At 38.9% G+C, this 25,046-nt stretch overlaps 1 protein-coding gene across 14 annotated transcripts in view; it reads right to left on the reverse strand.

The window, feature by feature from the left end:
• Positions 1-25,046, reverse strand: part of cacna1g (calcium channel, voltage-dependent, T type, alpha 1G subunit) — a 171,697-nt gene that overhangs the window by 36,638 nt on the left and 110,013 nt on the right. For 9 of the 14 annotated variants that reach the window (XM_058406481.1, XM_058406480.1, XM_058406473.1 and 6 more), the window contains exons 11-22: positions 21,722-21,873; positions 21,202-21,387; positions 20,717-20,831; positions 20,443-20,598; positions 18,471-18,536; positions 15,774-15,867; positions 15,319-15,500; positions 13,900-14,379; positions 13,643-13,743; positions 11,197-11,320; positions 4,335-4,403; positions 1,878-2,062 (exon numbers count right to left, since the gene is read on the reverse strand). In XM_058406481.1, the coding sequence (XP_058262464.1) occupies positions 1,878-2,062; positions 4,335-4,403; positions 11,197-11,320; positions 13,643-13,743; positions 13,900-14,379; positions 15,319-15,500; positions 15,774-15,867; positions 18,471-18,536; positions 20,443-20,598; positions 20,717-20,831; positions 21,202-21,387; positions 21,722-21,873 (1,910 nt within the window). The remainder of the gene's footprint in view (positions 1-1,877; positions 2,063-4,334; positions 4,404-11,196; positions 11,321-13,642; positions 13,744-13,899; positions 14,380-15,318; positions 15,501-15,773; positions 15,868-18,470; positions 18,537-20,442; positions 20,599-20,716; positions 20,832-21,201; positions 21,388-21,721; positions 21,874-25,046) is intronic. The other 5 variants (XM_058406476.1, XM_058406477.1, XM_058406479.1 and 2 more) reach the window with 2 other exon arrangements.

The raw sequence follows: 25,046 nt of genomic DNA on the forward strand, positions 1-25,046 counted from the left end.
TCCCATTAAACCCTAACACACTGATTAACAATCCTACCTTTAATCTGTATAACCAAGGAGTCCACATATGGTGTAGATTACCCAGCCCTCCCTGCACCAGGCACATCTTTACTGGGGCAGCTGAGCTTGTGTTGCAGAGACTTATTTTACGACTTTGTCTTTCTTTTGATTTCAACTTGGACTCCATTGCTGAGTGTATTAACATAAAACCCAGAGACTGAAGAAAGGTTTAAAAGTCAAGTAAAACTTTGAAAGGTGTCCAGTGATGCTGAAGCCTGCATGCAAGCAGTAAAATGCTCTGAAGCAGATCGTTTTGGCGGCTGGCTCGGCTGTGAGCAAGAATAACACACCTTTTTAATGTAAACTCTGTAGAGCTGAAGAAGGCAACACACGGCACAGCATGTTTTATTCACATGGCTTTTGCTACTTCAGGGAATCTGCTGTGTACAACTGAGAGCTCTGTCCTTACACATAATGGGGCACACAGACAACAAATACACAAACACACATACACACGTTTCATTCAAACAACTGACTATTCAGTATTCGTTCGAAAAACTGCAGTGTCATTATATGAAGAAAGCCAATGGTGTTCCCCATAAATTCACAACCCCTAAACACACCCAAAGTACACACACTCCCCAGGGTAGAACATCTGAATGCCAATGGTGCCAAGCTGGTGCTTTCTGAATTAAAAGACAAGCTCAGTGATTAGCATATTGAGACACCTCCATGTCCTGAGTGGTCATACGTTGGTACTCAGTTGGTTTTTATTACATTTTCAGCACCTGTGCCATCACAGAGCCCGGAGTCTCTGCTTTCACCAGAAATCTCATCGACAGCTGCCAGAAACTGTGAAGACCTTCACTGCATATTGGAGCAAAAATCACTGACCTCATCTTTTATTAAAACAGATCTAGTAATTAGATCAGCTACAACTTGCAGGGAAGATGCGCTCACACTCAACACTTTAACCTCCATCGCTGGCCTCACATTATTATAAGTGAAATTTCAACATGGACAACATCATAAAAATGAATGAAGACACATGCAGATTTACTTCAGCAATGTCTCTCTGAAGGCATGATCATCCGCAACCTTCACACATGGAACACAGGCACTACCTAATCAACAACAAACACGGAATGCAATTCTCGGCTGGAATGCGGTCCCTGAAAACACACAATGTCTCGCAAGTGGAATTCTCCTCATTCTTTTTCTGCCTTTCCTCAGAAATACAACAATGATGATGTCAAATCCACCCTTTATCATTATTCTTTTGAAGCCCAAACACAAGAAGACTAAGTATTTGATTAGATATTTCTGTAAAGACCCATTGAGAAACCATATCCAGGAGAAACAAGATCACTGCAGGAACAGGATGAATGAATAATGAGAGGTTAGATCCAGTCGAAGCATTTTGCAGGCAAATTGGATGAATATTAGATTTTGTGCTCTACTTGAATATTTGATCAATCTTTCAGCAGGCTTCAAGAGGTTCTCTTTACAAGAAGTGAGGCACGAGGCATATCCGCATGCACGGAACTGCAAGATAAGGCATCTCAGAGATTCAAGGAGAGCTTTCTGACTAAAGAAATCCCGTATATTGGAATTCCAGATAGAGCCTTTTCTGCATAGTCCTACAGCTTACTGAATTTTCAACATCTGCTTTGCATTCTATGAAACGGAGGAAAAAAGAAAGCTTTTACATCATTTTTTTACATTCAGATGAGGACTCAGACTGCTAACTTGTTCTGTGTGTATGATATAAAGTTTAAAATTCTGTGTGATTTGTTTATGCGTTCCAGAACATAAAGATGAGAAAGCATGAGAGTAAGAGTGAAGAAAATGCGCAGAACAGCAGTATAACTACATACCGGAGGGGGCGTAGAGTTCTGAGCAGCCTCAGCACACGCAGCATGCCCAAGATCTTAGTGCCACTGTTTGAGATCATAGACACTAAGATGTCAATGACTGAGATGAGCACCAGCATCCCATCCAAAATATTCCAGCTGCTCTTCAGGTATGTCTTCTCCCCAAAACACCATCCCAGGGCCACCACCTTTAACACACACACACAAATACACACACAAACACATACAGATGAGCAATCAGTACCGTGATAACCTAGCTCAGTATATATATAAAATTGGCATTATGTTATGTTATGCAATGAGCGAAACACTATGGGGCATGCTGTAAAATTGGGAAAATAATTCACACCAGGGAGAGGTGTTATAGCCATATGCAAATCACAGCAAGCCCAAAGTTGACTCATTATTCTATAACAGCATACTGTTTAATTATTACATTATTAAGTCACATTACAAGTTATGTTTGCAATAATCTGACATCCTGTTATTACTTATAGCAGCTATACACAGACATTTCCTCCTCATGCTTTCTTTTAACTTTCTCCTGAAGTTAATAAAACAGTCAAATGTCATGCTTGTCATGTTACAGAAAAACTGGATAGAGCAAAGTGCCCAGTCCTGAAGGCTCTTCTATAGGGACTGTTACAAAGCATTGAAACTGGAGACTCCTTCCATAAATGTTACATAAATGGCTTCTTACAGGAACTAGGCTATCCAGGAAGGGAAGGATCCTTGACCCTGGAGGATACAAATTTGTTGAATCCTGCCAAATTCCCTCAGACTGAAGAAGCTGCTAGGAAGAGTAGTGAAACATTTCGATCTAACTAGAAAGAAGTCCAGTTGACATGACTCAACTACCAGATAACTGCACCTGGATGACTGAGCATCTTCTTTCAGTAATGCTTATCATATAACCTTGATTAAAGGATTTTCTGTATTAAAAAACATTTTTTTTATCGTAATTTTATTTTATTCTGTCATATTAGGTATATTACGTACAGAATTATCATAGTTGCGCTTTTATAGAAAAATGATCCAAAACTTCTGATTTGATATTGTATGTTATATTGTTTAAAATATTGCATTAATTATTATATTATGTATGCTAACATATATTAACACTTTATTAATAATCAGATTCAAAGGTGGCCTACAAACATGGCTGCTAAAGACTACAGCACCCAACAGCCATCAGGAACTCTCTCACGTTCATGTTCCTCGCCGTTCTGATTGCACACATCTGGACTCAGTTACATAATCACTGCCACACTACTTAAGTACTCTCAGTTTACACATTCGTTGTGAAGTACACGCTCAGTGTCTTGTACTTAAGACCAAGACTATTATTATTCTGCTCCAGTGGTCACGTCTACATTTCTGGTTATTTGGTTTATGTCTTTGCCCAGTTAACTCTGTTTGCACATCGCCTGACTTCTTCCTGTATACTGATTTTGATTCTGCCTCACGTTTTTGGGATTTGTTTTCCTTGTATAGAAGGAGAAAGATTCCTAACCTGTAACTGTCATCATCGTTGCTGTCAGACAAAAAGTCATGTGTATTTGGGCAGAAACTTTACCATAATCTTATGTTTTTAAGTGAATATTTGAAAGACATGTTTCCTAAGTTCTCTTAGGAGAAACTACTACAAGGGTGGTTATGAGCTGAATCTGTGCAGTAACTTAGTGGCACAATACGATCTAAGATGAGCTCACAGCAGCAGAGGTAAACAAATCCAGACAAAAATCAGATCATCTCCCCAAAAAAGACTTCCCCAAGAGAAAAGCGAAGGCTCCTAATGCGCTTCACATGAATATATCAAATGATGCCGTGATCAAACCCGCACCTGAACAAAGGCACGTCAGGCACAGAGAGCCGCACCCCTGCAGCACCCCTCCCATCTATCTCACTCTCTGCCCTAGACACTTTGTGTAAGGCGTTGTTAATTAACCTCCAGTGACTAAGATTATTCTCTAGCATGATTTTCATTTGAAATCTCTTGAGTGGGTGTGACCTGGCATATAGCAGCTCTGAAAATAGAAAGCTTAGACCCCACTGAATGACACCTGTGAACTTTTCTGGCTTCTCTTGAGAGGTCTTGGCATGGTCGTCCATTTCAATGATAGTGATTTGAATATCTGACAGACAATTCTTTTTGCGTAGTACTAACCAACGTAGCACTGAGCACTGAAAGCACAGCTTAAAAGTGGACTTAATGGCTGCCTTATCTTGAGCCTGCTATATTTGAGAATTTGGATATTTAAGGGAAGCTTTCAGAGAGGGAACACTCAGCCTTTGTTAAAGGACTATGGATATCATGAGTGCTACTGGTCTGGCCATGCTGATTTAAAGCTGAAATGCAGTGAGCATTATTTAAAAAATGCTCACATCAGGCAGGGTTCACCCCCCAGTAGGGATGACCAATGAGCTCACACCCAAGCAAATGCCAGCGTTACCTCCTACCTTTATTGTCATTTCAGTCACGAAGATGGCTGTGAAGATGTAGTTGGACACCGTCAGGAATATACGCTCCTGTGGAGAGAGCAAGACGAGGAAAGAAAGAGACGGCTTAGTCATTGCAGTATCACACATAATGCAGTCCTCACTGTTTATGTGTGTGAGCATGTGAGGCACATCGCACATTAGAGGTGCCTCCTGTGAAGTTAGCTATGGAGCTGTGACTCTGCCCACGCGTAGAGTACTCCAAATGCATTAACATCTCAGAGAGGCACACACAAACACGCACACAAACATACAGGCAGTACATGAGAAACTGTTTATCTGACTCAAAGAGTATGTTATTTACTTCAGCAGTTAATGAGGACTGTAGTATTCCTACCCCAAAGAAGTCAGTTTCCATTTGGAACTTTGCAGTACGTGAATCAAAGGGGTTAAAAATGGAAATGTACAGTGTAGTTATTAGCAACGAGTGAAAAGATGAAAAGGGTACACAGGTAAAAAAAACAAACAAAAAAACCCTGCAACTGCCAAAATAACAATGTGAGCCAGCTCTGTGAACTTTTCTTCCTATTGCTGACAACCTCCTCTGATGCCAAGACCACACTACAGCTCCTTCAGATCTAACAAGCTCTGTGTAGAAGTGGGTAGGAGAGTTATAATCCTCTACCACTCTATAAGTAAAGAATAAACAAGACACCCTATGATGATATAAAATAATAAATCAGTAATGCGATGCGATGATGCGACACATTTGTCAAAATGTGTTGTAGAATTTTTATGTTTGTATTTACATTTGACATGCAATGTCCAGAGTTATCATCTATTTGTTATACATTAGCAGCTATAAGCACTCGTTCCCTCACTAGCTTTTCCTCCCAGAAGTTAATAAGACAAATAATGTAGCTCATCAAGTTACTGAGAAACTCTAAACTGCCCATTCATCTGTCCTGCAGACTCTCTTGAGGCACAAAATGTATTGACTGTTCACACCCAGACTCTTTCCATATGTCTGCATAAAGAAATCTTCACCATATCGATTACATTTTTCTTGGTTAAATAAACATTATTATGTAGAAAAATGATAATGTATAAGAGTGAGCACTAATTGAAATCTGTCATTTGAATGGCAGGTGACACAGCAGTCTAAGCTGCTATAATAGAATCACTATGGTATAGCAATTTTTATATCTCAGCAACAGAATATATTTGATATTGTGTTCTTCATAGATAATTATGTACTGATTACTCTAGAGTAGGTGCTTTATCCAGGCCCTGCAGGTGGTGGATGTGATACCCCATACCCTGGTCTATTTCCGAGTATCACCTGCTCAGACCTAAGGACAATTTAAAGTAAGCAAACAACCACCCGGCATGAGCTTTGGATAGTGGGAGGACACTGGAGTACAGTGAGAGAGAACCCGTATACACCCAGGGATAAATACAGCACAGGCTGTAACCTGAGCACAGGATTACACACTGAACCGTGAAGCTGTCAGATTCAATTAGAAACTGGGTTAAGTTTCAGTACTTATGTGGGAATGCCTTTATTTATTTAAGAAACAATTACTTTAAAAATGCACTTAATCAAATGTAATAAGTTGATATCACCCATGTAGTATATGCAGAACACAGATGAACCTTTATCAGGTTAAGGTGCTGCAATCGACACACAAAAGCCATCATACAAATTTTAATGTTTCATTTTTTAATAAATAAATTTGAATTATTAAGTTAACTTCTAATTATAAGTCTTTTATTTTCAGCTAGTTGAGAGGAACCATGTCTGTATAACCATTTCCTCTCCTCAGCCACACTTCCTCCATGCTCTCAGGTGGAAAATGCATAAAGCAGTCTTGTCAAATACATTTAAATCATCACTGATTTGGGACCGTTTGCAGCACAGCCTGAAAGATCTAGTCAGCTACTGTGGAAAAAAAGTACACAGCCAATCCTCTGCCAGTACACTCATTTCTTTCGTGTCACTGTAGTGTCTCTTTGTCTTGACCTACTGTATACCGGCCCTGCTTTGTCCTGTATAAAGGCATTGGTGATTAGCTCCATGCTCATATAGCTGATAATCAGGTGCTGGCTGTATCCTCCCCTGCTTCTGGTAGCATTAACAATGTTAACTGGCTTACAATAATGTGTCAAACATACATCAAAGAGTTGATGTTAAAGAAAGAGGACTTGGTTGATTTTTTTTCTTCTATCATATCTGTCAAAAACTTGGCTCGGGACCTGAGGCATGTTCTAAAGAAAACCATATGTAAAGGGATGAGAGACTTTATTGCTGTTTCAACATGGTTTAGGAAAAGAAAACCAGCATTTCAGCAAGAATCACCATCTTTCCTGTTTATTTATTCTGATCTTCCTTTTGTGTGAAGCACCAGACCCCATGACTGCGTCTTACAGCATCTTCAGTCAGTAAGCCTCAGCTCCATATTGTTATGAAAGGGTGTCACACTGGCATCATATCTGCAGCGTTTCTCTGTCTCTGTTCTGCTGTGAGCTTGTCTGCATTCATTATTAATGTGCAATGTGTTTATTTTGCGAGATGAATGAGGAAGACCATGCCACAGAGCTTAACTGCTGGATCCCATAAGGACCTGATCAGTGACCTCCAGCCTTCCTCAATCTGTCAGTGCTTCTGACTGCTGAACCTTTTCCTACAATCCCACTTGCTCTCCACAAATCTACTCCTTTTTACATTAAGCTGAAAAGCACATGCTTTTTACAGGAGGCTCAGCTGTGGAGTCTGATGGCATTTATTAACATCTGAATGAAAAATAAATTCTCATATGGCGTATTAATGCTATACATCTAAGCTAAGTGAGCTCTTACTGTAAAGAGACTTCATCATGGAGCTCTGTCTGGCGTAAGAACATAGAGAACAATGGATCCAGTTAAAGTTAAAAAGTTCTTAAAATTGAATTGAACAGGTGAAGTGGGAGTTACATTTTACTGTCACAATCTTAATAATGTTGAACAGCAACATCTTTTATTTGAAACATATTTGACACTTAACTGAGTAGGTATAGATAGTGTAGAAATTCCCCTACATGCATTTAAGACATTGGCTTGACTGATTAATGCAGCACATTAGTCATTATTTATGAATCTTCTGCAAATGTTTTATTCCAGTCAGGGTCACTGTAAATTCTGAGGCTAGAAATCATGAAACAACTGGACATGAAGTGGGAAAACACTAAGGGTCATGATCTGACTGCTAAAAATGAAACTATTGCAATTATTTGCTGATTGTACGCCTTGAAGCCTTACAGCAAGAAGGTGCAGAAAAGTTTCAACAAAATTGGGATCTACTGTATAGCAAAAAACATGTTATAGTGCATTCAAGGCTCAAAACCACACATCTTTACATAGATCATCCTCCAAGATTATCACAGCTAATTTATTTTCATAATTCCACACTGATATTTCAGGTGAGCCATCTACAAGTCAGATAAATACCATCACAATGCACAAATTATAAACATGAGAAAGAAGGAGTACTGTACACAGCCAAAATTTTGGTTTCCTTTGGCTTGTTTGGCATAGATTATTTAAAAAAATATAGACTGCTCAACCCATTTGACCATCAGTGCGAAATCCTAAGCAGCAAGTACTCTGAGAGAACCATTATCTTGAGTAACTACAATAAAGATCATTCTGAGATGGAAGTGGCTATACGGATGAGAGATGGGCATTAAGCCAAAGGGCACTGGAGAAAACTACTGCCTCTTTGTGGCCATACTATAAAATGCACATTTAAAGGAATCATATTTTATCACTTTTTTCTTTAGTAAAGTCTGTATGTAAGGTCTGGTGTATACACTTTAAAAAAAGAAGAAAAGGGATACTAAATAATACCTTTCTGTGTCAATAGGTAAATGGTAAATTCCAAATGATATTTTATATCTAGGAAGGTGCCGGACTGTAAAATCTGGTTAAATGTGCAGCAGGGGGTGCAAGGTCCAATTATTGTATATACATAAAAGTACACGTTTGTGATATTTATACTTTATTCCTTTCATTTTTCTATACGCTTACACAGTAACCTATAAAAGTAACCAGAAGTGGTAGTTTTACTTTGCAGGTTCAGAAAGGGGAGATCAAATCATACAACCATTAAGATATAAAAAGTAAAAATCACATCAAAACAGACCAAGTGGAAGCGGTAGCTCAGTACTTAAGGACAAATCCCAAGACCACCAAGCTGCCACTGCTGTTGTATAAATAAGAAAAATGTAAGTTGCTCTGGATTAGAGTATCTGCCAAAAAAAAAAGTTTCTAATGCTTGACAATGTGTCTAGAAAAGGGGGAACAGCTTTTGGTTCATTTTTGCCAGTAACTTTCAAATCCTCCACCATCAGAAGGAAAATAAATACCATTTATTTTGATTGAACACAGTCCATTTGCATTCATTTCTATGCCAAGGTGGTAGCTCAAGTGGTTAAGGCTATGGGTTGTTGATCGGAAGGTCAGGTTATGAGCCCGAGCAGCCACTACTGGGCCCTTGAGTAAGGCCCTCTCTACTCCAGGAGTGTTGCATCAAGACCCTAACCCCACCTTCCAAAGCTGGGATATGTGAAAAAAAAAAAAAAATTCTGTGCTGTGATGCTTCTTCTTCTAACTGTAAAGTCTACAGCTCTGTGAAAAATGCATTTTGGTACTGCATGACTTTCCACCTACTCTGGGCTTTCTTAAAAAAAATGGAGTAAAATCTAAATAGGAAATAGATAAATTTATCAGAATGCCCCCTGTGATCTATGCTTATTCACACTAGTACCTACTCCTTCAGCTGTCTATTAGAGACTTGCTGCTCATGTGCCGAGCAGATCTCCCTCGAGTGAAACCCACACACTTTACTCACAGACAGACAGCAGTGCACGCAGATCATCCACACATGCCAGCACTAATCATCTGCTGAAGGTTAATACTAAATAGTAATGTGATTGCTTGTCCAATTTACATTATATAGCACAAGTCCACCCCTACAGGTACACACTCACTCACACACACACACACAAACACACACACAGGTTATCACTTCAGGAAACAGTATATAAGGAAGAATATTATGTATATGTTTTGTGAAAATACAACAAGGTTTCTTAGCACACATCTTCACCACAGAATAGTCTACTTGTACTCATATTTGGATGCATGAATATTTAATTTCTAGACTTTGTGTGATGAAACATGCAGAGAGTCAATATAATATTAAAAATATATTTTATGAAAAAACAAATACTATTTTAATGTAAAACAAATAAAACTATATATATATATTTTTTTTCCATTTTTAAAAACTAAAAAAGAATGAATGCAACATTAGGACTTTAACCCTTTTTGAGAAATCCATCATTAATATTTTCACATTATTTAGGTGAATATAGAGGCATGTTGTCTGAAATATCATGTACATTAAATTGTCATTCGCATCAGTGGCTTTTTAGTTTGAGGCACTGTTACTGAAATTACTAGGCAAATTTACAACCGGGTTGACATTTGGAAATTTGTATAATTGCAGTGGTTCATTAGATTTGTTTCACACTTTTAACTTCACTGAACATCACTAAATGTAATTAAAAAAATATTTAATTTGAATTTCCAGGATTGCAAAGCCCCTGAGCCATGTGTCAGTGCTGTTCTGGCAGATTCATTTGGGTGTACATGTTTTCAATGTAAATATATATTGCGTCTGTGAATTCTGTGCATGCTTTTTATTATCATAATGCCTAAGCTAATCATTTGGTCATTATTTCGAGTGAGCTTCTATGGGCCCTCTGGTAACATCTAGCTAGAGTCATCCCCTGCTGAAATAACACTTGAATGAAAAGAATATTAAAAACATCAAGGCTGTCTTTTCTGAAGATGTTGTGAGAGGGGACCATGTATGCAAGAGCAAAGCCAAATCTTGGCAAAAGCTAAAGATATTTTCATCAAAGGCTAAAATGGGCTCCATAAATAACTGCATTGTAAATGAGCCAATTAAATCTCAATCTTTTATAGTGTCAAGAACCTGAAGGGGATTAAAAAGAACTAATGAACTAATTACATAACAATTTTACATAACTGCCTAAAACAAAGAGTCACAACATCCCTGCCTCTGTAATCACTGCATATACTGATGTGAAGGAGATCATAATATTTTGGCGTCTACTTTTTGACATCTTGAGACCCTGAGATTAATGTGATGTGACATGGATGAGACGATCTATAAACAATATAACTCTCTGGACAGAATATATACCCCTTCTTACTGGCATTTTCAGAGGACTTTACCGTCATCTGTATTATTTTGCTGCTGCATGTGTGGGCAACTGCCAAACTCATAATGACAATAAACTCTTAGACTGAGCTAATCTTTCATTTGGGACTGAAAAGAGTTGAGAAGAGGAAATAGAAAATCATTTTACACTCTCATCCTCTAAATCCTGCATAATCATTCATTTACCAAATGTGTTCATTGTAATGAGGCTGAACCACAGCAAATGGTGCACCTATTAAATACAAAATTCAATTCATGTGCGATTTATGCTTCCGAATGCTGAAATGTGTTGAAATGTGTTTTTAATTTGTGAGTGTGAGTTTTGTGTGTAGCTTCCTCATTTCTCTTTCAAATATTAGGCACATATGTGCCACATCGCCTACCTATCTGTTAGCATATTTTGGTACATTCTTGCCTATTAGTCAAAGAGATTCTTTACAGATAACTGCATCTCTCCTAACGTTACAGTAACTCAGCTCTGCCTTAGAGACAAGCTGGACTAACTACCCCTATGAGATCACTCAATACCAGCTTTACCGATCTTCTCATCCTGTAATTAAATGTAACTCTATGTTTGTGTTGACGTGCACTCACAGGACTCTTTGTGTCGATCTTGGGCCTCTCCATGGCAATGGTGATGCAGTTGAGAAAGATAATAACAAGCACCACATGGTCAAACATCTTGTGCGTGATGATTTTATTGCAGCTCACACGAATCCTGTAAGATATGATCAAGTCAGGCACTTTAGAAATACAGGCACAGCATGAAAGAATTAATGCAGATTATCCAATAATTATGTAATTCTAGGGGTGAGCATAAACTGCATGATATTAGGCTCACTAGCAAGATTCTGGATGCTTAAGAATCATTAGAAAATCCTTGTCAGAGGCTTTTGTAAGAAGGATTGCTTATTTGGTTATAGGAACACTAAAGAAAGAAAAGGACCATCTAGATTCTGAAATTATTTCAGTATAATGTGTTCCTCCAGAATGTTACCTCTGAAGATAGTTAACACAAGATAGATAGCAAACATTTTAGATAAACCTAACTTTTTACAAACCATTACTCATCTTTTAACAGACTAGCTACTGGTAGCTAGTGGGCTATAACATTGCTCAAACCCATATACTTCCATACAGCCAAAAGTATGTGAACAACTGACCATCACACCTATGTGATTCCTGGTCACCTAAAATATGTTTATCTCAAATATTACATGTTTGTTATCAGTCTAATCCATATTTCACAGTGACATCATAAATATCATACAAGTTTACAGTTTACAGTATACAGTTTTATTTTTGGTAATGCTTACACACTATCGTACTGAGACTACCTGGTCTCCATGAGAGACCTTTTGGTCTTTTGTTCCCTCTAACCAAATTAACATACAGTACCTAGTGAGCTAACAGTCTGGGTATTCATCCTGTTGTTATCTACACTGTATCTCTTTCACTCTGATCATGAGACACAAGAGGCTCAGAGGTATAAAAAGGTTTATTTTCATTGTACAATATTAGAAGATGCTTTTACCTCATCCTATGTCTGTGATGCTGTTGTGAGTTCTCTTCACTTCTACACACTGTATCCAGTATTTGTGTTTTTTTTCCCCAAAATAACCCAATTGACTACTTAGAGACTACTATCTCTAAATACTCAGCAGTTCTTTGCATGAAAGTATGCTGCATTAAAAGTGCATGACTTATACGCTTATTACAAAAAGTTTCCTAGCTAAAGTTTTAGTACATTAGACACATTTTGAACAAGCTATAAAAGGCTAATACTCTAAAGTTTAAATAAAACCTCTGACAAGTATATTGGACACAGGGCCTGATCTCACTAATGCTCTTGTGGCTGAAGGAGCACATCCCCATAGCCTCACTCCAGGATGTTGTGAAAAAGAAGAGTGAAGGTTATTAAAAGAATAAATGGGAATAAATCTGGAATAAGATGTTCAAAATGGATGTACATATGGGTGTGATGGTCAAGTGTCTACAAACGTTTGGCCATGTAGTTCATCATATCACCCTAGAGATATCTCCAACCGGTTGCCACACCAACATCCTTTTCCCATTTCTTACTCTGTAAGGACAGCCACAGTGGGCTGAATAGTGAGATGTGAGACATTCCCAACCTACATCGAAAATGGCTTACCATACACTGTATAAAGTATCATATACTATACACTATGCACTTGTGCAGTATAGGCAACACCTGATTTTCAAATAGTAATGAGGCTAATTATATGCTAAGCAAGGTATATATAGGAAATAACATTTTATACAAATAATAATAACTGCAGTGGCTCACTCCTGCTACATATCACACACTGCAAATGATAAGTGCAAAATGTCTCCAATGGCCCATGCTTCATTTTTCTGTGACATTACATAATTCGGGTATTAATAGCACACTATATCTCATGTATGCATGAACCCAGTAGAACTCATCGTATGCTAAGTACATTATTTGAGACAGAGCTGCGGGCTCCTAATAGGAAATATCCAAAACCAGATGGTCCCGTGATGTGTATCTGTAATGTAATGTAATGTATATAAGATGGCTCTGGCTTGCCAAACAAATAAGCAAGAATTCACATTCTAATCTAAACTGGGGTTATAGATATTAGCACATGCATCTAAGTGGTGCTGCTCTGCACAGAGGATAATGAGATCAGCTTCTGAATGTGCAGCGTGGTGAGAATCTGCATCCTTTTGGGCACACTTCAGGTGGAGGAGGATGTGTGACTGATGTTTAATTAGTAAAGTGCTGGCAGCATGCACTGTGCAAAGCTGGGGTTTTCCCCCCTCTTTTTATCTCTAATATGTAGTCTATAAAGCCTGGTGAGTGGACAGGAAGAGGAATGGACAAAACAGTAGTTTGCTTATGTGTAAGCTAAAAGCTCTGGGAGGTTCACCAGTTTCATTCTTATTTCAAAACAATTGGATAGGGCAAAACCGAATAAATGGACAGTTTAGGTGTGCTGTTAGTGCAAAATGGCAGATACAGCATAAACAGCAGGAGAATAAACAGGATCACCTGGACTCAGGAGGAAACAGGTAGAGAGACCAGGTGTTCCTCTGCCTGCACCATTCAGGCTGCTTACGCTCCAGCCAACGGTACAGACGTGCTCGTCGACTCTGGAAAAAAAAACAAGAAGAAAAAGTAAGGATATACATTCTTTTTGAGTGTTTCTTAAAGAGAAAAAACTCTTTTCCTCCTGTGGAGTCAGCAATTTCTTTATATCTTAATTTGTTCTTAGTTTGCATCAAATAAGTAGTTGCAGCTGTTCTTACCAGGTTTCCCTCCTCATCAGCATTGTCATCCTCACTGTGATGATCATCTAATGAGAGCTGCGTGGTGGCCCCTGTGGGCGAGCTCTTGCCGTTGCTGATCAGATTTGGTGGCCGTGTGCTGTGGATGCTAGCGGATCTGTGCAGGTAAGGCACCTGCAGTGTGTCTGGAGGCAGGTCAAAGGAGCTGCGTGTCTCTAGAGATTCCATCCGCCTGTGCCGTGGCCTTTGGCCAAAAGAATCTGTCCTGCTGAGGGAAACATTATCACCTTCCAACATCCTTCCTCCACCACTGCCCCCTCCAGCACCATCCTCATCAGAGCTGGAGTGGCCCTCGCCGGAGAGCAAGGAGCGTCGCTCGCCCGACTGCCGCTTCTGCCTCTTCAGGCTCGGGGCTCGGCCCAGACTGTTCCAGCTGGAGCGTCGACTATTCCAGCTACTGCTGGAACTCCAGGGGGCATGTGGGGAGCTTCGCACACTCGACTGCAGGAGGAACAGCAGGAGCATTTACAATATTGTCGGATCAGATCGTTTACAGTCATATTTTCACACAAAACCTTGATGAAGGAATTCTGCAACCAAAGACACTTGCATGTTTGCTTTCACAGCGCATATTGCTGTTGAGTCATCAAACCATATTCAAACTGACTGAGGGCTGGCTTGTTCTTCCGTTAAAGAACCTTTCGTAAGTAAGACAAGCAGTTTGGAGAAGGAGAGGTGAGGCAGGAAGTGAAGAAAAAGTCATTTTCTGAAATAGAAAAGTCTCAATGTGCCACCCACCTCTGCAGCAACTGGCCAGCAATGACGTATAAAGGGCAGACAGGCAATTGGCAGTAACTTTGAATATTCTTCTGACAAGATGAACTAAAAAAGCTATCAGTTTAACTATTTCCCTATTTATTAAATAAATAACTATTTATTTAGGGGGAGTAGTTTTTAAGAGATTAACTATTTTATTGATTGAAGCACTGATAAATGATACATCTTTACATGTGTATCTTTTCATTTGTATTCTTTATATATGTCTATATATGTCTACATGGAGCTGCTTAGGAACATCAACTAATTTCTTTAAATGTATTTTTAGTAATAAAAACAACAATCCGCAACAATAAATTTGTTTGCCAATTTTTAATAGTCATTATCTTTTATCTATCGTTATTCTAAGTGTAAAACATTATGCAATTACTGCCTCTAAATTTTGTATTCTCACATCTTAAGTATATACAAAACTTTAGACACAACTGTAGCCTTAATTTAATTTGGTTAGTTTTGTCATGTAGCTTGTAGTATAGCAGCAAAGAATAGCAAGTACTGCAAGTATTTTGCTCTGGACAGACAAAATGTGTAATATCTATTCAGTTTGGCCTGTCCTCATAAGCACTTCTGCGCTGAGCATAAATCAGGCTTGATGGTACTGACCGGAGTTTTGTCCTGGCAGCCAGGCTCCACAGAAACGTTGCTGCCCCTGCGTGATTCGTAGCCCAAAGTGAGGTCTTCTCCTCCTGAGATCTTGGGCACAGGCATGGGTGTTGCAGCTGTGTGAGTGATCAGAGGAGGTGTAAGGCTGGCCTTCAGATCCACATGGCCATTGATGGGCACTACTACAATCAAGAGTGACAGGAAAAGATAGGACACACATAGTGAACATCAGGTTCCTCTAGAAGACATGGCAGATAGCTGAAAAATGCATGAGGTACATTTTCTAACATAAATGTTTCAGCATGCCCTTAGACACTAGTAAAGGAAGCGTGCAAAGAACAGAAAATAACAAGAGAGGAAATAAGTTCAGACAGCTGAGTTTTTTCAACAATAATAGTAATAGTAAAGCAATTACTACAAAGAACATGAAAGTTTGCTCAAGGGAAAACTCTCACCAGATGAAGTGGACACATCTTTTTTGCTTCTGCGCACATCATCAATGCTTCGTGTATAGAAATCTGCTTCCGAGCCCGACTTGGAGCCATCACCCTTAGGTGGAAAGAAAAAATGTGTTAGTGCAGGACACGAGGGCTAAATTGGGCAGTGTGGAAAAAGGTATCATCAGACAGGAAACTCAGTGCAGATCTGGCCTTCTAATCCCAGCAGCCCTCACACCTAAAGGTCAGAGAGCAACTGCGATCCACGGGAGAGTCATGCATGGACAGTCTCAGTCTGCAGTGCAGCACCACTCTGAAACCACTGTCATCACTGAATTAGCTGTTTGCTTATACAAGGTCTAAATATTTTTCAAATGTATCACTCACATGTATTTCTGAGAAGATGATCTCATGATTAGACCATCTGCTTTATTTGTGTAAATACGAATCCACATGGTGTTGAATATGTGTGGGGTTTTTTTCCGGCCCACTGGAAGAACAGCATTAGTAGAACAGACACATTCAATAATCTCACTGTAGAAATAAACTCTGCTATTTTTATCAGCGGCTTGTGTCTTTATTTTCGTTTGTATCCCCCTCCCTCTACAGTCTCCATAAAACCAGTGTTTCAGTGTGGTCTAGAGCAAAACTTCAGCCTTTGGTGGTTTGTCAGAACAGCAGCACCAGTTAAAAATCTCTCTCTCTCTCTCTCTCTCTCTCTCTCTCTCTCTCTCTTTCTGTCTGTCTGTCTGTCTCTCTCTCTCTCTCTCTCTCTCTCTCACACTCACTCACCCCTTCAACACCATTCCATTTTACTCCTTCAGTCATTGACCAAATACAAAGAAATTGCAGCCTTATTCTATGAATGCAACATGAGAAAATGAAAAGAATGCAGAAAAAAAGCTTGAAGTACTCAGAAAAAGAAATAAATAAAAAAAAAATTGTATAATCTAGCCAATAAAAACCCTCAGGTAATGTTGAAACTATATTTTTGAACATTAAAAGCAGGAGTAAATTGGATTGGGAAAACGGTGTCCAAAAGAATGCGCAATTAACCATCAAGTTCTCGGTCATGAAACTGGTGCCAAACTAATTATTTTTTGCATTCCCCCTGGAATATGATTTTTATACTTACATACAGCACAATGATGCTGAAACAGAGAGATGAGAAAGATTAAAAGAGAAAGAGTAAAAGCTGTTCTGACAAACCTTTCTAACTAATGTCAGTGCCTCCCACTGGTTTCACTCTAAAACAATCCAGCCCAAACTCCAAGTTTTTGAGTAATTGTTTTTGCAACAAAAGGTGACAACTGAGTGATGGATGTGTGAAAGAGCCTGAAACCAGTGGGATTATTGAACAATAAAACAATAATTATTTCCCACCATGGCTAAAACAAAGACTAGTGAACACTGAACAGGACTTGTCAAGATGGGAAGGCACAACATCAAGTACAATGCGCATAAAAACAAAAGAACTTCAAAAGATTTCTGAATCTGAAAAATTAAGATCTTGCCTTATATGAGGTGAAGAACAAAACACAATAAGCACAGCTGTGAGATGTTCGTAGGTGGCAGGACGAACCATTTTCCACACCTTTTGTTTGCCTGTGTGTGCATTTTCTCTTTAGGTTAGCATCATCACCCAGTGTAGTTATTCTCCTGGAGCCAGTCGTGTGGAGTTAGTAGGGCATTTCTCTGTGTGACCGTGATTTAGCGATCTAAATCCTTAGTCCTGTGTGGTCTTTCTCAGCAGAGAGAGACCACAAGAACTGGTGAGATTTCTTTCAGAGCTCATTGGTTTTTGGGGTGCTGTAACTGACCTTCTCAGTCACCTCAATTGGCTGCATCCTTCCTTATAAATGTCTAAACAGCTAAACGCCTCTTAAATGTCATCTTAGGGTCAATGAAAGCAGTAATAATTTTAGTAGCATCAGCTTGATTCTATGCTTGGTGTGTATGGGGTTGTTCACAAGAGAATTTTTTTTTATTTTGAGGAAGCTAGACTCGATTATAATCTGCTCCTGAACTGCGATATGTTAATGCATTTGTAGACATGGATGATATGATGTTGCGAGACAAACATGTGAATCCGATGCTAACCTCTGGTTACGATCTCTGACTGCATGCAACAACTAGCGCAGCTGCATAGATGACAAATGGAAAAAATAAATAAATAAATAAAAGATAAACAATGCCCAGAATAATGAACAGAGAGTCACCTCAACAGGATCAAGAGCTTTTTTTTTAACCAAACCTTCAATGTCAACGTCCCATTATTCCAATAGAATTGGTAGTATTACCAAATGACGGCATGGAGTGAAAGCTCTAATAACAAACGAAATGAACAATAAGAAAGGGCAAATCACTCTTGGATGTGGGATAGTACTTTAAGCTATCTCGTGCAGAGTGATTTTCAAGTCCATTTAAAGTGAGTTCCCATTCCTTTTATTTGCCTTTGTTTGGTAGTCTGGCTGGCTTTGCCTGATTTCACTGTGGCTTTCCATAAGCCCCAAAAAACATCCTCTCCAAGCCAGATAAAATAAAGAAGCTTTGCAAGGTTTGGATTTTGCCTGCAGGCATCGAGCAAGTGAACCTGAAGAGGGACTTTAAAGACAAATCTGCTTCTATGCAAACAACCACAAGCGACACCGTGCACAAACTCTGGGGACCTCCTGATTAGTCGCAGTGGGTTACGTCAAGACGAGTGCTACATACCCCTGAGTCTATTGGCAGCTGAATACAGCTCAGTTGACCATGCAAGTCTTCCCTCTTGGCCAGTTCCTAAAGTGGAGATGTGTTAGAATTTTTTCTACCGCAGATAGGAAAGTAGTCAAACAGACAGAAAAGCAGCATAGTATTCAGGAGAAATATTTTTCAGATAGAAAATTAAAAACAGATACACAAACAACTCTAGCAGACAGACAGGAAGACTGATATGTGTACACTTGTACACTGTTAACATGAATTCTCACAATGGGACAATTCAAAAATATATTTCTTGCTATTAGTCAAAATATTTTAAATATGGACTATAGAATAGTAATTGAAACTGCAATTGAGGGGTTCGACAAAAAGTACTGGCTTACTAAGAGCGGATAATTGAATGAGTCAGGAAATTGACATTACACGCTGGTGTAACTGAGATCACACCCATTTCCATGAACTGATTGCGTGGAGTTATTTGCTTGAAGCAGTGGCCGAGGCAGTGCACTGCTGCCAGGGCTTCGATCCAAGGCCTGCATCTCTCTCCTTAACATATCTCATTCATCTGATGGTCTCCCTGGCAACCTCGACACACAGCAAGTTTGGCCAGCGAAAAATAAATGCCGTGTTTGAAAGAAAGGATGTAGGTTAAAAAGAAATTAAGTAAACCCCTTTGGGAGGTGTTAGGCAAAAGGAAAATAGGGCTTTGGCAGTAGAGTAACTAAGATGAAATTGGAGGTATTTCAAAATGTACTTATTTAGCAAAGGCAAAGAAAACAACACTGGACTCATTTCCGGGAAAATAATTATAATAGAGCATTTATTTTTGAAATATTTCAAGTGGCTAAAATAATTTCCTCTGCCATTATGCTATAAAAAAGCTACTTCAGTCTGGCAGACTGACGAACAGGCATGAGTGGAGATACTTCCGGCTCCGGCCACCACATTCAAGCCATTTACAATGTTCAGGAAAACAAATTCTATAGCACAGTTAAGGAAGTAAAAACATTCAGTCTGATAACTAATGTTGTTATCCATTAGCCTCAATAAAACATTTCTGCACTAGCTCTGATCTATTAAATATCTCTTAATCTATAATATTGTGTGTAAATTTCATTTTTTTAAATGGCTTCCAAAACAAACTAAATAATCCCAACAGACTCACGGTTTCTGATAGAAAGTTTCTGATAATAAGATGTATATTAATTCACACTATCAGACTATGTCTAGAACAGTGGCTGAGAATGGTAAAAATGTCTGACAGACTGACTTTTCCACTTAGTGTTACTTTTTTCACTTTTTTGACTGTAGTGTTAAATGTGAAAAATGCGCCCTTCGTCATTGCCTGTCTAAAGCGAGAAGATCAAAGCCGTTGTTTTTACAGCTTGTGGCAAGAAAGATGGTGTTTAATTAAAACGGAGTAGAAGCCAGTCTGCACCTCCTTTCAAAGAAAATCCCCTCCACCCAAAAAATGATACATGGGTATAGCCTTCATGTCTGATTTATCCAGGGGTTATCCTTTTCTTCCTTTTGTTTTCTTTCTGTCTGTATACCTTCTGCCGAGAAATAGCTGCTATGTGTTGGGTGATAAGTGCTTGCATAAGACCAGAGGAAAAAAAAAAAAACAAAGGAGAAGACGAAGGGAGGAATGCGAGACAAAGTGCTCTGAGGTGAGCAAGAGCACGGAGCTGGCATGAGATTGATGCTCCCACAGTGAAAACGCAACGAGGAACTCATCAATGCCTGCTGAAAAAAATGAAAACCATTAGAGAAAAAGGAGAGCGAAAAGAGAAAGAAGAGGAGGAGAGAAGAGAATAGCTGAGGGGAAAAAGACAGACTTGGAATACGATCAGCAGGAGAGGAATGGAAAGAATGAGAAAGGCAGGCAGGGGTAGGGAAGGAGGAGAGCAGAAAAGAAAGAAAGAGCCAACAAAAAGTAAATGATGGAGGGAGAGAAAGAGTGATCATTTTAGGATTGCCCTACCTCAGTCTGGAAGCCCTCCACTAGGATAGCCACCAGCAAGTTGAACAGCACGTAATTCCCAAAGGTCATCAGGGCAATGAAGTAGAGTGCCGCCACAGGTGAGGTGGAGGCCATGCCATTATAGAGAACCTTATTCCAGTCCTCCTGGGTAAGGATCTAATGATGGAAGTCAAACAATCAACACTCAGTGCTCTACTATTTTTATAAATACACTGAAATCAAAGCTGACTTGTCAAAGATAATAATGTTTTCACTTTATATTGGGCACAATTACCTGAAACACTGTGACAATGGCCCAAAGCAAAGAGTCAAAATTCTTGCGGTCGGGCATTGTGTCACCGTCTCTCTCTGAGCCAAACTTACACCCAAACAGGTGCATTCCCAAAATACTGTTTCAAACAGAGCAGAAGTTGAAAAAAAAAAGAGCTTGGTAAAAAATGTTAACTTCATACAATTTAATCCAGTGGCAGACTTTAATACTGTGGAATCTTTAGGGTTCTGTCTGACTTTTTTGGCAAAACATGAATATATGTATGTGAGACCAAAATATTAACAAATAAATAAACAGAAACCACAAAATATAGCAGAAATATTCACAATTTTATGGCTCAATATTTTAAAATGATAGAATTATCAGCCTCTTATAAGTTTCAGTCTAGAGTGCATGCTGTAGCAGACTGGCATTTCTGCTGAACTGAATTACAGCTAACAGTGGGTTTCGTTTCATTCATAACCAGCCTCCTTCTCACTCATTCAGACCTGAAGATGAAGATAAAGAGCATCAGCAGCATGCAGAAAGTGGCCACGTTGTCCATAGTTTTCATCAGAACCACAAGCTGTCTCTGTAGCGCAGGCATGAAGCGCACCAGCTTCAACACCCGCATCAACCTGAAGGTCCTCAGCACTGACAAGCCCCCACCCTGCTGGCCCACGATCTCCCACACACTGCACCACACACACAAACACACAAACATACACACCTTGTAACACAACAGACGTACCATAATCTTTACTTCTCTGAGATTTCTAGGATCGTCACATAAAAGAATTCAACAGTGTCATAAATATCAGTGGCATCAAAATCATCATCCTGACAGCTGACAGAACAGACAGACCAGCTACCAGCTGTCACAGGCTCAGTAATGGCTGCAATTTGTCAAGGTGCCACTATTTTAAAGTAAGTGCCAGAAAGAATTCGAATAATGATGATTAACGTGACAAAATATTAGAGCCGCAGTGATGCTGACTAAATTCCTGCACTGCTGACGCACACACGTACCTTATTACGACAATAATGCCATCAAAGATGTTGTAAGGGTTCTTGATGTAGCCAAAAGGGCCATACACCAGGAGCTTCAGGAGCATCTCCAGCGAAAACAGACTGGTAAACACAATATTACTGATCTCCAGCGCGTTGGTTAACTCATCAGGCTGAGGTACATGGAAAACAAGAAGGACAGGAAGTTAGAAATACCGCAGTTTAAAAACAAACAAAACGCTCTAACAGCTCCAGAGAGAGAGAATAACATTTAAAACTGCACAGGCAGACTTGGGAATGTTTTATTACAAATGATTAATTACAGACTGCACACTGAAAACACCATACTAGCAAAACAGATTAAGAGATCAATCTTTTCTCCACTGGGTTCCTTTAAAAGCCATTATTTTTTATAATTTTAGCTCATGGCACTGGTTTCTGTGGTTTTTAGCCTATACACGGGTATATAAACAAACAAATAATTAAATACATCCATAAGCTGTGATCTGTGGGGTCCAAACAAAGGTCTTGCTAAGTCATATAAAGCAATAAATATTCCATAAATGACGTTACTCACTGCTAATCATCCCTGATGGAAATTGACTGAGTGGAGGTGTCCATGCTTTTGAAGTAAACCAGTTCTGATTAAACATTCAAATATTTCAGCTCAATCACAATACAAAAACACTGATTTCAACACAGCGTCCTGCTGATGGCCATGCCCCAGACCATGCAGACCTCCTCACAACCTTGGACTAATCATGCTTTTCAAATTTAATGCGAATTTGTCCTACTAGTCTTGAGTCACATTTGTTTGAGTAAGCCTAGCTTGCTCTAGTAGGATTGATTGCAAGGTGGCGGCCATATTACTTGCAAACATTATCGTGAGTAATATGCCAAAAACTTTTAAAATAGGGCAAAAATCGTAGCGCTAGTCTGGGAAACTATGTTTAGCATATTATGCAAAGTATATTTTTGAGAGGATGAGGTGAAATGGTACAAAAGGCAATGTATGTTTTCAGCAAAAGAATCAGCAGGCAAAATACATTTTTCTGTACACCTATTTCACATGAGATATATTTGTATATATTGTTTTTTGTGTGTAAGTGGGAACTATTTTTCAAATTTTAGGACCATAGCTCAGTGTTAACCCTGTAAAATTCCTGCTTGGACCTGACCTCTATGGAGGCCATTTTTTTGAAGTATGTTGTATGCTTCATATTTGGCAAAAATAGGCCAAAAATCCTGGGACTAGCTCAGGTATTGCATATTATGCAATTTAATGCTCATAATCTACAAAACAACAGGGTTCCAGCACTTGTGGTTCTTGGACCCCTAATAACAACATTAACCATGTTGCTCCTGACAGCAGCAGCACTCACATTATTTATGCAATACGTTATCTAAACACACACACACACACACACACAGAGTAATCATGCAATGTACCAGGCCCACCGAGGTTTTTTTTTCCAATGTAAGGGGTTTTAATGAATATCTAATACTCTAATTCAAGGATGAGGAGGATAACAATATGATGGTGAGAAAGATATTGCAATGCATTACATCATTATAAGCTTTTCTGAGAGTGTAGCAGGTTTCAGTGTGTGTCGCTGGTATTAGGACACTGACCTACTCACAAGAACTCTGTTCTGGCTTTAACCTGATTTGGTTAAAAATGAATGAATAAGAAATAAAATATTAAACAAAACCTAACCGTAGATATAGTGTAAATAATTAAGGATGACTAAATATAATTCTCCTGAATTCTACCAATTAATCCATAATAATATTAGAATACCATTTGATATACATGAAAATAGAAGCAGCCTCCTGCTGGTTAAAAGTCTGCATACATTAGATTGCAGGGCATGTATGATGAATGAATGTTGTATTTGGTGAAAATGGTAACAGAATTATCACTGCAGGATTAATAACGTCAGTGTAAACACATTCCCTCACTGTTTAGCACAGTTGTTTAACACACTTTAGACTCAGTTTAGAAGCCAGCTGCATTGAGCAATCAGCATCATGCTAATCAAATCTCTCCAAAACAAGTCAGCTGTAAAGAAGAATTACTGAAGATATAATAGTTTAAATGATGCTAGTCTTGCGGGACCAGACATAATTTCTAACAAGAGTACATGTTTGGAAACAGTTTTTCAGAAAATGAATGCAAACATTGCTACGCCTCCAGACGTCTCCTTTATAACCCAGACTGCGCACTTTTAACATCTGGGGGAGTAACATCATTTTGAGGCAAGTCATTAAATTTGATGTTTGACTCAACTATTTTTGCCTTGCACAGCCAATTTGCATTAGGTTACGCCCACAAATTTAAAAAAAAAATTCACCGAGCTGAAAACAATGAAATAATAAATAGGGAAAGAGTGTCTCCTGAGGCAGGAGTGTGCTAAATCTTCCACTAAAGCAGCTCAGCCAATGCAGCTCACTGGATACCACAGACACACACTAACTCTTCCTCCTGTTATATATCATAATGTGTTTTATCCTGAAAGAATTGACCAAAGTCTTATTTGACATAATTGATACATTTCTTTTAATCATCAGTGTGAAACTATAGAGATTCATTAAATGTTCAAAAATCATGAGTGTAATCGAACAGGGACTCCTAGACGGGGTACAGACTCATTGCACAACACACTCGCACACAACCATTCACACGCTACGGGCAATTTAGAGATGACAATCAGCCTACAACACATGTCTTTGGACTGGGTAGGAAACTGGAGTTCCCACAGGAAACCCCAGAAGCACTGGGAGAAAATGAAAACTCAATGCACAGGGCGAAGTCGAATCCACTGCCACGGAGGTGCTGACGCTAAAGGGCATGACAGTTTCTTTTAATTTGTTATTTCAGAAGACTGGACTGGAAATAAAATGGGTGCTAAATTAAGAAATGGCAGACTACTTGCACTGCTAGTTCATTTCTTATCCAGCTGTGTATCACATCCATAATCTTTTCACAAAATTGATTAAAAAAATCATCTTTCATTGATTCTAGATGTGACATTCTGATTCTAATGCTGTCTTTCAATATGAAGAATAAATAAAGTGACAAAATCCGTAAAGCAAGTCATTATGTAAGAAAAACTTCAATCACACTCAAGGGTTAAAAGCTAACTGTTGATGTTTCAGGCCAGATTGAAAAAAGGAATACTGTAACTAAGCTTCATGTTAGCAAACATTAAAGCATTTACAGAACATTTTTATTTGCAATTTTCCTCTTTTTCTCACCACACGACTGCCTTAACAGACAGAAACCACATCACAAATCTAGTGATATTAGCTATGTTATTTGGTAGATATATTTCCCTCAAAAGTA

The sequence above is a fragment of the Hemibagrus wyckioides genome, linkage group LG13 (assembly GCF_019097595.1).
Source record: "Hemibagrus wyckioides isolate EC202008001 linkage group LG13, SWU_Hwy_1.0, whole genome shotgun sequence".
Classification (NCBI taxonomy): domain Eukaryota; kingdom Metazoa; phylum Chordata; class Actinopteri; order Siluriformes; family Bagridae; genus Hemibagrus; species Hemibagrus wyckioides.